Raw genomic sequence first — 13347 nt, forward strand, 5'->3', positions numbered from 1 at the left:
TGTCTCTATTTTGCATGCCTGTTGTTCTTCTGCTCCCAGCTGTAACTCCAAATTACACTGAACTTAATTAAACTTGCCTGAACTCGACGTACTGTACACACGACATGTCGAACGAGGCAGAGAGAAAATTGTAATACCTCGAAATTGAGGTCTAGATCACCTGACGTTTTGCCATCCTTTATACTCTAGATACATTACCCAAAATATCATGAGACACGACTGTAACAATGTGCGCGTATTAAATATGGAAATATTCACACCGATGTGCTGACGGGTTAGAGGGTCTTACACAAGTTTAATATCAACTCTCATTTTTAAAGATCCACTTGATCTTTATTCATGCGTTCTCATACAGCAGGCTGTATGAATTAGTTATTACTGTTGTGGTCTCTGAGTCTCAGGCAAATGAGGAAGAACTTTAAAGTGTATTTGGTCTAATGACGGTAGGCTGATGAATTAAGCAGGTATTGGCAGCATCAGACGAAAATTATTCATAAAGCGAGTCCTGAAAATGTGAAACTAAGTCTGTTATTCGCTCCAACTTATTTCATGTGTTTTTTAACTAGTTAGATGGTCTATTACTCGTGGCAGCCGCCGAGCCCCCATCCCTCTGCATGACAACAAAGCAGTCACACACGCTTAGCGCTTCAGTAGAAAAATGAAGAACAAAGCGACGATTTTCACTGAATCTGTGATCGGCTCCATAGCTCGTAGCTCATTCCTCTCCAGGTCACGGTGAGATCGAATAATAAAAGAGACAAAACCTTTTTATAACACAATAGAGATCGTTATCATCTGGGGAAGGTGTAACAGATAAAAAATTGACTCAGCAGAGGAAGCTTTTAAAAAGGAGTTGCTAAGCTAAATCACGACTGTTACCAGCTCACTGAAGTCAGGCGAGGCAGACATACAGGGCTGAAATGTCTGAACCACAAAAGGTAGAATATCAGACTGAAAGAGTGAAAGAGACTTCTGTGTCTTGCATGTTAAAAAGAGGAAGAAGAAAAAAAAGGAAGTGACAGATCTTCAGAGAGAAAAGAGGAAAAACAGAAAAGAATATATATAAGCTCAACCCCTCCCCAAAATATCCCACTGTCCAATTCATGAAGCATCACACTCTCTTCACATCTCTCTCTATTCTGTGACCGACTGGCATAAAAACTCATAAGTGGTAATATACTGTCATATACATGAATCAAACCATGTTTATACATTATGTAGTCACCTCAGCTTTAGCCTCTGACATCTTTACAATAAACAATAAACTAATACAGCTTTACACTGGCAGGCAGAGGTGCATAAATCATGACTTTGGCTTGGATCTACAAGCAGCACCAAATGTGTGCATAATTAGGTTTTATAATTTAGGCCCCCTAGTCTTGGCTGACAGAGGACCAGCAGCTGGAGATGGTTCACCACAGCAGGGGCACGAAAAAGCTAAGATGAAACTAAGCTTCAAACCCTCAGCAAAAAAGAAGGGAATAAAAAACAAAACACATCAAAGAGACGGAAAACTATTCACAAAGCATTAAACTTGTTGCTCAGTTTAGTTGCGAGCTTCTAAAATTCATGACCTTCTTGAACTTCAGATCTAATTCTTTGTGATTTTTGGCATGTTTTTGAAATATGAAAAGTTTATCTTCCACGGCCGCTTAGTTTCTCATGTCTGCTGTTGAGGTAATTATTATTTTATTTTTAATTTTATGCTTTTTTATGTCTAGAAGCAACCCTAAGCTCACATCAATACATTTATTTTCTTTTATACTGAACCTCATTACTGGCATTCATATTCAATGAGAAACTGCTAAATTCCTGAGAATTTAAAGCATTAAAAATATATTTAAAGTTTCTCCGTCTGCGTGTGTGTGTGTGTATGTGTTCATGTGTGTGTGTGTGTGTGTGTGTGTGTGTGTGTGTTTGAATGTTTAGTGTATGAATAGCAGGCATTCTTGCATGTCAGTGTGCAGCCAATTCCTGTCATCTTGATAAAGGAAGCTAATCTGTGTTGGCTAACAGCCAGATTAATGGCTGCCTGATGAGACACTAATGTGCATGATACAGCACTGTATTCAATGAGTTTCTGATAACAGTATGGGAGAGCAAAATCTTGTTTAAATCACCCATCTATCAACCACAGGCAGAGAGAGAGAGAGAGAGAGAGAGAGGAAAGCTACTGTAACACCAAACATGATAAAACACCCAAAACCAACACAGAGACACGGGCAGACTGGAGTAATACAGCGTCTTGGAGAGAAATTAGATGCAGCGTGAAAGGTGAGGGAAGAAGGTGTCACATAGCAAGAGAAGACAAAAGAGACAGAATTGGACACGACAAAAGAGGCAGGAGAGAGAATAAAGACAAGTAAGATTAATGGAGTGTTTGTTATTAGAGCGGGTTGGGTGGGTGGACAGAGTGGCCAGGGTGCTGCTGCTATAAATAAGCCTGTTTGACAGTCACAAGCGCTCAGGCAGGAAGCTGCCAGTACATCAAACAATGCTTTGGTCCTGATCTGTCGAAACTTTTTTTTTTAAAGTACGTCTCATACTATTTCCCAAGTTAGTTGCTTAATGGCATTAAAATTAGGTTAGCCTTGTGTGTCTCAGTATTAAAAAAGACATCAGTAATATTTCCTTCTCTAACATCATCTGTGATAAATGACTTGATTTAAAACCTGATCTTAACTGATAAGGAAAAGTTTCAACGCCAGTCTTTGTCAAATTAATCAAGCCAACATCTAGACGGAACAAACTCTTCAAAGGATGGGTTGCACCAAATAGGAAAAAAAAAGAGGGGAAATTAAATTCAGTATTAATTTCACATATTTAAGCCAGCCATTTCATTCTCTTACACGGAGCATCAGGTTTAGAAAATCTTTTAATTCCTTTAGTTTTATCTCTTCCCAAACAAACCAAATGCTGCAATTCAATTCCAACATGTCGGTTCGCTTGCTGAAAAAATAGGAAGAGCAGCAAGAGTGACAGAATAATAGATAGCGCCAAGTTAGCGTCAGCATCTAACCCTTTAACGCAGAATAGCTGACTCAACCTGTTGAGCACACAGCCAAAAAAGGCATGTTATTACAATAATGTTCCCCCAATACTACACTGCTTCTTATACTTGGTGGTTTGCAGTCATATCTATGAGAAGGACGCTCTGATTAATAAAGGCAGATATACCCGGTGCATGAATACGTTGTCCAGCAGCAGACGACTAAACATAATTAATGCATGATGACAGGTGCAGATTCACTGCAGACCAAGGGCATACACTTTCACTTTGTTGCTTGCACATGCCCCGAGTCTAAAAGAAATTGTCTAATAAAATTATCTTGTAGAATTCGGTTTGAATAAAACTCCACTGAGTTGCCCCTGAGCAACGCCATTTGCTGGGATGAGACTCTTTAGTAGCCAACAGTGGCACTTATTATTGAAAGTAGGGACTTGGGAGATTTTTGGGACTAATATACTGACATTAGTTTGATAGAATTTTAAAATGGTTTAAAATATGGACAAAAAAAATTGCAGGGGCAGCTCGACACTACTGATTTGGTGCCAACATACATTAAGATCAAAATAAACTGATACATTTGTTTGATTAATTTGAAGACTTATTTGGCTTGAGAGTTAATGCTATGCATTTAATGTAAGAGCATTACTACTTAAACTGATTATTAAAGAGGTGATGCTGTTAAAAGATTCCCATCAACTGGGTATGTTTGATGTATTCAATTCAATTCAGTTTCACTTATATGACGCCAAACCCTCACAGAAGTTATCTCAGGGCTTTTTTTCACAGAGAGCAGATGTAGACTGTACTCTTTATTTTTAGAGACCCAACATTCCCTCCTGAGCAAGCAATTGGCCACAGAGGCAAGGAAAAACTCTGATTTTCTTCACTATAACGGGAGGAAACCTCGAGCAGAAGCGGGTTCTAGGTGGGCGGCCATCTGCCTCGACCAGTTGGGGTGAGAGAGAAAGATGGAAGGGGGAGAAAGAGGAGTGGAGAAGCAACTATAACAACTATACTTACAAATGCTGCTTAACTGCCTAACCCTTTAGAACATTCTGCACTTACATTCTAAAAATAGAGTTATAGAGGTGACTTGGAGGTGTAACTTGGTAGTTCTTACGTGGGTTTTTCATTGGTGATGAGCACTTTAACCTTGTTGAGGGCCTTCTTGGCTCCAGTGGGGGCTGGAGTAGCAGCGGGTGCAGGTTTGGTGTGAGCGGGGCTTGCGTGGGGGCTGGCGATGTAGACCTTTTTGCCGGCGCTGCCTGGTGGTTTGGAGTATGAAAAGTCTGTGATGAAGACTATCCCTTCGCTCGTCAGCACTGTTGGGATAAAAAAAAAGGGGAAAACAAGAGAAAAACACAATGGAGTTAAATATTCTTGTCACAGCTGGAGACACTGCTGGTATTCTATTAGTAACCGTCACTTAGAAAGAGTTCTTGTTGTGCATTGCCTCTTTTTTCCGAATGAGTGAAGAACTGAAAATGAGACGTTACTAACGGTTCAACAGTTAACATAATAGAATGCCACGAATCTCTCGAGAGACTCCACGTCGCCTGATACATGTAAAGAAATATGCATATTGAATTTTACTGAATATAGCTTGTGGGCCGAGGAAATGGGAAACTGTTAAAGAGACAGTGTGCCCCGTTGTTCACCTACATGCCATGTTGGAGGGATCGAAGGGGTCAAATGAAAAGGAGAGGATGTTCTCAGCGTAGCTCTTCTTCCACAGCTTGGTGCCCGTGTCCCCGTTCCACAGCACGATGTAGTTGGGAGGGTGGACGGCCAACAGCAGATCACGAGACGCATCCTGGTTCCACAACCACTCCAAGTCTGACAGAGACAGAGAGGAGGACAGAGAGGATGTAACAATGACGAGGGTGGAGGTATAGTGTATGCCAGTAGGAGAGGCAGAGAGTGATGGTAAGAGCATCTTAATGAAAACAAATAGCTGACAAAAGAAACAGCCTAAATTTCCTTCTTGGCAGAGCTGTCAGAGTAATGCAGGAAAAAAATAATGGATTCATGGCAAAAGGGAAGGGGGCTGGGGGGGGGGGGGTTCCTGACATATCCTTTACCCTGGATAGGTTTGGAGTGCTCCTGGATCTCACAGTGGGCAGTGCCGCTGACCACATCCCACACTATGATCTTCCCAGAGGCGTCTCCTGAAGCCAGCCGGAGACAATAGGGAGAGCTCACGTTGTGGTAGTAGTTTTCTCTGGACCATCTCACCTACCGAAAAACAAAAACAAAAAGATGCTGATTATCTGGCAGTTGCTATGGGGATATTGTGTCATTTGTCTAAAGAAGATAAACAAAAAAAGCTGACGACAACAGCGTCTCCTTAAAATAGAAGATGAGAAACTTCACAAGTCACACTACTGATGCTGAGATCTCAGGACTTCTTAATTAACTGTAAAGTGTCATTACAGATTTTAGCTACTGTGTGTATACTGTGAATGTAAACTAAAGAGAAAGATGCAGAAGTCTGGTGAAATAAGAAACAGAACCTGTAGGAACCTCAAAATATTAAAATGCATTCTTGTCTTAAAAAAGATAAATGACTATGTGTTAACATAATTGATCGTGTCTGTGTGTTTGTTCCTGAACAAGGCATGCTCTCTATGGTAGCTACTGTTTTTTTTTTGTTTTTTTTTAACCAGCAGGCTTTCTTGTGTCAGGCTGGGTGGTGAGAAATGACCTGCTGCTATGGCTGCGGTGCTTTACAAGATTAAAGCGTGCTTTGGAGTGAGGAATGATAGCCTCGGATTGAGCCAAGACAATAATCACTGCAGAATTTATTGCCCATTATTTACCCTTCTAAAAACACACACACACAACATATACACCCGCACACGCACACACTCACACTAAGACTCTCCATCAATGCATGAGCAAACACTGGTTACACAGTAAAGCAGAGCTGAATCTGTCTGCCTGAGGGGGATGAAAACAACTTAGCTGAAGGTCACACAATACCAACATTAATACAGGTTGATTCAATAGTACTTTCAGCAGCAGGTGTGTTTTCTCCTTGGAAGCACATTCATCAGGAAAAAAGGAATATTTGTCAAAAACATTTGAAAATATGCACCACAGAAAATATTTTTATGTGCAGCATGAATCTGAGAGCTTACAAAACACACTTCTATATAGAGGTGCTTAATGTACAACAGGTAATTTATGTTTTTGCAGTCAATGATGAGATATTCATTGAATAATTACACTTTTTATAATTGTGAAAAGACAAAAAGATAGTGAAACAGACTGCGCCTAAAAGTAACATGCTCTACAGTTAACTTCTTTAACCTTTATCAGTTGTTTTTTGTCTGAAGCCTTTATGTTTCTTTTTATATCTTTTTTCTTCTTGTAGCCTACAGTGATAAACATTTTTACACAAATGGAAGAAGAGCTACTTAGGTGGCTCACCTTGACCACGTTGGCTTTGTGCTTCTCCAACACTTGTATGGTCTGGGACGTCTTTGGATCGATGATAAGAATGCTGGAGTGACATCCCTGCGCTATCAGCCCCTGCCAGCCCCTATATAAAAGCAGGAGGATGTCAGAGGGAGAGGATGTTCACAGATGAAGAATAATGAGGCAAGTATGAGGAGAAGTGAATGCAGAAGAAATGGGATGGTTTGTAAGTGGAAGATGCACAAGTCCACCCTGAGCAAATTTCCACATGTGAATTCATATAATTTATTTAGATGAAAACATGAATGAAAGTGGCCATTTGAAGCAGTGTTGGTTTGTATTCCCTGCCTATGAATATAATATTCATTGAAAACTTCATTACAAATTCCCGCTTTCCTCTCCATCTTTTCAACTTTCATCTCGTCATATTTCAGCATGCATATGCAGCTGGACCGCATCCAGCCATGTATGCACAAAAACCTCAAATCAACCCCACATCATAGTTTGAAAATATGATGAAAGCTGAGGGTGATTTTTATGCAAGCGGATATTAAATGAATGAGTCATGGTGCAGCAGGCTCACAAAATTCACAAATGAAACGTGTGTGACTCTAAACCAAGACAAGACATAATAAGAGGAACTTTTGTTTTTTTTTAAGTAGCTGCAGCTGAAGAAAAAAAATCATCATTCTGTCTAGCTGCATGAATGGAGGAAAATGTTTTACCATATGAACCATTCCCAGCTTTATACATGTAGAATAAAACTTGACTTTAGTGAAATCTCTGTGTAAATGGTAATATTTCTGTTAGCTTGAACATTGCAGGTAGATATAAATCAGTTTCAACAAAGATCAGGCGATGTGGCTTAATGAAGTCACACTGCAGTCACAGTCTCTCATACATTTCTGTGCAGAAAAGGCTTCAGAAATCTATCAGGCCCAGCAAAATCTCACATCACATGACACAGGATGTGTGCTCCTGTGTTTTGATGGAGAACAATCTTCATTGCCGCCATAAATGAAAACTAGCATCTTTCTAATCAGCATTAGATGGGCACAAATATAACGAAAGGCATTCAATGCAAATAACAGTTGAGGAACATCGTTTGTCAGTCGCTCAAAATCAACCAGCTATCAAAATGATGCTAACGGCAGAGCTGCAGTACTCACCAATCTACAGCGGTTTTATTCTGCAAATTGAGAGTGCCAGTCAACGTCCGAGCCGCGAGTTTGATGTTGACCGTGTAAGGAATCATTATTGTTGGTCGGTATTTATGCTACATTCACGTTTGTTGAGCAAATACCGCAACTATGAAATAGCTTCCGCGGTTCGGCTATGTTATGAATCGTAACAGGAAGTAAAACGGTGTTTTTCAAATAGAACGTCGTGCAGGAACAAATCTCAGCCCGACAAAGGTTCCACATCTGATTGCTCACTTTTCTCGATGCGGAAGCAAAGCTGCTGATGAAATCAATACATTCTCTCACAAATCGAAATGTTTTGAAATACTGTTTTAAAAAGTGATAAATTAACTTCTGAAACAAACAATAATATTTTCCCATCATTATATGGTTTTATACGTTTGAAACTTTTTGAAACAATTGTGATTTTGGGCTGGTGCCACGCAGACATTTTATATCACCTTTATAATATCTGTTTGAAAGCAATTACTTCTCAGTTTATTTTATATAAAGTTGTGCCACAACATTCAATACCAGTATAAAATTGTGTTTTTATTTTCTTTGTTTTATGAATGAAATTGATCAAGATTTGCCTTTTTTATATATATATATAAACTACACTTTTTATTCTAGAATATTAAGCACAAAATAATATAAAACATAATTTGGGTTAAGACTGTACATATCTATTCATTGGTATCTGTTATGGTTTTTACTTCCCCATACATACATGGTCTTCATGGGGTAAAAATATGTAATAAACATAGACAAGCAAGAGTGCTAGTCTATAGACACATGGCGTTTTTATCAGACTATGTAATCAAACTTTTTACTCTAAGTTGCATTTTAGTTGAAACAGAAATCTTTTTTTTCTGTGGGGGTTCATTCATTAAATGTCAATAACATTCAGCTATAGACAACTGTTCTGGCCTCTAAACCTCAATTGTAATTTGCCCCCTGTGATTGCCATCTGATGATGATGATCACATGCAATATTGGGCACAAGATCTCTAAAATTCTGGAGAAACCCCATGCTGCTCAGGGTGAGCATGCTGCTCAGATCAGGGTCCCACAGGAAGGTGGTGAAGTCAGATTCCGGTCTGATGGGTTTGGAGGCAACACACAAGGGAGGGTAGTGAATGGCTTTTGGCCACCACAGCTGTGCAACCTGAATATAAACTACTTCATATAACTGCTGGCAGTTCAGTGTATCAAAATCTTTCTCTTTTTTATTGGTGGTACTTAACCATCATGCCGTTGCACAAAGGAATACCCTGGATAAGAATATGGATTATATGACTGTAAATACAACCCCAGAGGGACAACACCTATCCTGGATGATTTGTGGGAGAAAGATGTGTGTATTACTATACCATACTCTGGTCCCTCTGAATTCAAAACCTACAGTACCAACACAGCGTATCTCATGTATATACAAGCTTTCTGTGGCAGTCTCATTTTTCCTTGAATTCTGCTCTTCTGCCGCAGTTCAGGGATAAGAGGAATAACTCAATTCAACATTTTCAACATTATAAAAAGCTAAATTTCAATGTGAAACATTTCAGAAAAACATCTACACTGAACCTTTCATTCCAAGGTAATGGCTGAGTGTGACTCAGAGTTTCTCTTTCTCTGGAGAAGGCAAATTGCAGCAACGCATGCTTGCAACACAAATAAAATATTAAAGTCAAACCACATTAAAATGAAGACCTGAAAGTCCAAAAAAATATGAATTGGGACAAAGATATACAATTCTATCTTTTACAGTTCAGTAACAAGGTTACGATTTTTCATTAACTGGTAGATGACAGCATTTGATTGATTCTCATGAAAGCTAGGGTTGGCCTTAGAGAAAGATACGTATATCTTTTTTTTTGTGACGATGTAGCACATTTCTCTCATTTATTGATACACAGATACACTGACATATGACATGGATGTCAAATGCTTTCATCATCAGAACACGTCCAGGTTAACAGTTTATTCACTGCAGTGTTAATGGTGTATTTTAGGTAATCAAGATTTTATAGCCTCCAGTTTTCTTCAGGAGAAAATGACATTCACACTCGCATAATGTATTGAAACACTGCATCATGTCATACAATCACAACATCAAACTCATCATATTGTGCAATAAATCTAAAAAACAATTCCAGGAATAGTGAAATAAAACAACAAATTTTCACTTCCAATGTGAGAATAAATGAGCATGTTTCATAGAGTTCTTTGACAGATGGTTATTGGACTTGGCCCTCCGGCTGTTATCTGATTTGCATGTTAATTGTCAGCTGGTTGACACAAGATTGCATCTCACTTCACATCCTGGATGTTTGGTTGTCTGTCAAAATCATCCCATGGTTGTTTTGTATATATTCAATGCACACACCAAGAACATATCACATTCATCATAATTAGTTCAGGGTTGACGCCTTTAGGAACCCTGCTGAACTGAGATTGAATCATTATCGTACTTCTAACCCTTCCTTGAAGTACATATGTTTACATTTAAGTGAGATGTACAGCTGGTATCTATACCAAAATGACTGAGGTTTGCACTATCAATTTGGCAGGTTAGTCAGTACTGTGATATCATCTAAGCAACTTTCTTTCTGCACTTTCTTTCAAGAATTTCTGAAAGTATAAAAAGTGACCTTGTGGTTGCTGCAGACAGGTCTCATCTAGTATGCTCCTGACTGAAGCCACAGCTTGCATTTTGACTTTAGTATGAAATGAAGTAGAATCATTTCAATACAATTGACACTTTGATTGACACACAAAGTAGGCTTCTAACACCAAGGTTACCATCAAGGTTGAAGAAGTCTACTTCGTATGAGGTTTGTGTATTTTAGAACTTAGATTGTTTGTAACTGTAGAGGAAACACCATCTAATATATCTCAGTTGAGCAGTTTCCCCCATGGCAATGGCACATTTACGATGGTAAAAATGTAGAAAACCAGCAGTGTATGTTCTTTCTTTGAAAAGTGAGGAGGAACAGTAGCCAGTGGATGCCCAGAAATAAAATGCATATTGATCGCCTCATCTGAATGCATTAGACCACTGCCAAATATATTTCTCAGAGTGTCTCAGTGTCTCTATAAAAATGATGGATCTGGGTTGTCCAGTTCAGCTGAAGATCTAAAAACATGTATACTGGTTGGAACATATTTTTTGGCACTTTTTAATATTTACTATGTTCTACTGTCAAACTATCTCTTGAAATTGCCGATGTGCTGATTTTGTGGCAGATCATTATACATCACATCCATCTGCCTTGATCAGTGCAGTCTCTTGTTCACTTGGGTACAAGTTTGCAGCTGTGTTTTCACTCAGTCATTCAGACTCTGAGTCTGATTTCCAGTTGATTACATTAATTTAACTATCTATTCTGATGTGGTGAGTACTCTATCGCAATTTGAAATCAAACATACTTTTATTTTCATGTTGCATATTTCCACGTTTTACATGTTTTTTGATCAGTAGGAGGTTAAAAAAAAAACTGCCATCAAGGCAAGACTGAGCATCATGAGCATCCCATCCCATCCCTTGTCTGTAATCATCCACCAGAGCATATTTTCTGATCTGACACTTCTATCAAATTCGACATCAGTTGTAAGCACCTTCAAAACATTATAAATCACAGTTGCAAAAATGAAAGCATTTTCATATCTGACACCTCCATAAGCAGCATTTGGTTAGGTTTAGGAACAAAAATAACAATTGGTATTAGGACTATGGAGAGGTTGTGGGATGGGGATAAAATAATGACTTAAATGAATAGTTACTATATTTATCTTTTTTACCCATTATGATCTTTGTGTATACAAATATAAAGCCAGCTAAATTTAACATAAGGATTGTAAGCAGGAGAAAACATATATCTTGGCTCTATCCAAAATCTGCCTACAGCACCAGCCCCCACGAAAGGTTATAGATTAACATGTTTATTCAATCTGTACAAGAACCAAAGAGTAAAAATGACAAGTTGTTTAGGAGCATTTGCTGAAACAATTAAGGCTGTTGTTTTGTTTTTTCTAAGGAGGACAGTCTCTTCTGGTCATCTCCTTAAATGTCCAATAATCTATTCCTTTTAAATCTGGTTTGGTGTCCCACGAAAAATATCTGGGTGTTCAACTGTTAGATGTGCAACTGTCTTCAGCAGTTACTTGTTTACCTCAGGTCTGTCTTGCTTTGCACTGAAGAGGGAGCGTTTAGTCAGGCTGTCCTCACAGGACAGGCATTATTTGATAGAGTGAAAGGTAATAAATCAGTCTATTATTTCTCTCTCTTGTTTTTCTTCCTACAGCCTTAAAGTTTCCGTGATTGTATTGGCCAGGGGACCTGGGCTGCAAAGTGTAATGAAGGTTCTATAATGAAAATGGAGACCAGGGATAATCACACTTTGGGTCACGTAAAAACCTAATTAGAGTTTAGAGTGCTTTGAGTGCGCTTGACTTCTGGCTATCAGCCATGTGAAATATCCCCATTATTACTGCTATCAGTCTGTTTATCCATTCTCAATATCCATCTTTGTTTCTGATGTGCCTATGTGCAAGCTGAAATGTTGTATTGATATACTGTGTATGTTGTGTATTTATTCACACAAACTCTTTCCCTCTCTGATGTGCCTTACAAAGGGAATAAAATACAAATAGTCACTCATGACAATTATAAAAGCTTGTGCCAATTTTGGGGATTCCCATGCTTTAGTTTTAGTTAAATAATTGTTACTTTAAAGGCAGATCATAGAGTTTGTTTGGTTTGTTGTTGAAGATTTGCATTTCTGAGCACAAAACTGCAATGCAGACTCAAAATGTAGAATATGCTATGGCTGACATAAGACCTCTCACCTAAAGGTGGTGATATAGTCCATTCACTGCTTCACAGAGGGGCATATTGGATGCATTCTTGTTTTTCTGACTTGTTTTTTTTTTAAATAAAAGGCTGATTTTCTTAGTTTTGGAGATTTGGAGATACAGGTAAACAGGTAAGTACAGTTATGAAAGATGCACTCTAGAGTCAGTGGTATGACTCCCCTAATTATCATAACTGGTCCTTTAAACTTGAAACTAAACACATCCAGCTCCATTATGTAAGTTTTTATGTTCCTCAGAAAACAAGGAATGGAGGGCTAGCACACCTCGGCTAGCACATTGGGCACAGAGATGGACAAACATAAAACAGAGGCAACAGGGCCATAAAAATCCATATGGAAAGTTCAAATTAATGTTTCATTATGCCACGTCTTAGTTAATTTGAAAAGTTTGAGGTATAGCTGAAAAATATATTTTTCCTTCAAAGTTCTCATTATCAGATTAGTCCGTCTGTTACTCACGAAGCATGTCAGATTCACATGAATGGTCCAGCCCTTTCAATCATACCTCCAGAATGTGTTAACAGCTCTCCCCTATATTTCAAACAGTCTCGCTTGATGGTTTCAGCGCTGGGTGTCACAATGAGTTATGATGTCACACTTTCAATAGAGAGATCCCCACAAGATAACCCTGATTTATTTTTATCATTCAGGCAACTGAACATCCACCATATGAATATTAATGACTGCCTTAATAAGTTGTATTGTAGAGGCATTGTCATCTGTGTAATTGGCACTTTTTCTATTACTTATACTGGTAGGAAAAAGACTCTAAATTGCTGCCTCGTAACAGCAAAATGAGCCACGATTTTAAGCTTGCAGTGCATCATTTCTTCACGCTGGGAAAATGACACATAATAGACAC

The 13347-nt window shown here is 38.6% G+C and overlaps 1 protein-coding gene across 1 annotated transcript in view; it reads right to left on the reverse strand.

Annotated features, from left to right (window-relative positions):
• Window positions 1-7768, reverse strand: part of wdr11 (WD repeat domain 11) — a 52234-nt gene extending 44466 nt beyond the window's left edge. The window contains exons 1-5 of the mRNA XM_053333053.1: window positions 7600-7768; window positions 6443-6554; window positions 5092-5245; window positions 4673-4846; window positions 4131-4332 (exon numbers count right to left, since the gene is read on the reverse strand). Coding sequence (XP_053189028.1) covers window positions 4131-4332; window positions 4673-4846; window positions 5092-5245; window positions 6443-6554; window positions 7600-7685 — 728 coding nt within the window. The 5' untranslated portion in view covers window positions 7686-7768. The remainder of the gene's footprint in view (window positions 1-4130; window positions 4333-4672; window positions 4847-5091; window positions 5246-6442; window positions 6555-7599) is intronic.
• Between the last annotated feature and the right edge of the window lie 5579 nt (window positions 7769-13347).

This window comes from Scomber japonicus, chromosome 14 (assembly GCF_027409825.1).
Source record: "Scomber japonicus isolate fScoJap1 chromosome 14, fScoJap1.pri, whole genome shotgun sequence".
Taxonomy (NCBI): domain Eukaryota; kingdom Metazoa; phylum Chordata; class Actinopteri; order Scombriformes; family Scombridae; genus Scomber; species Scomber japonicus.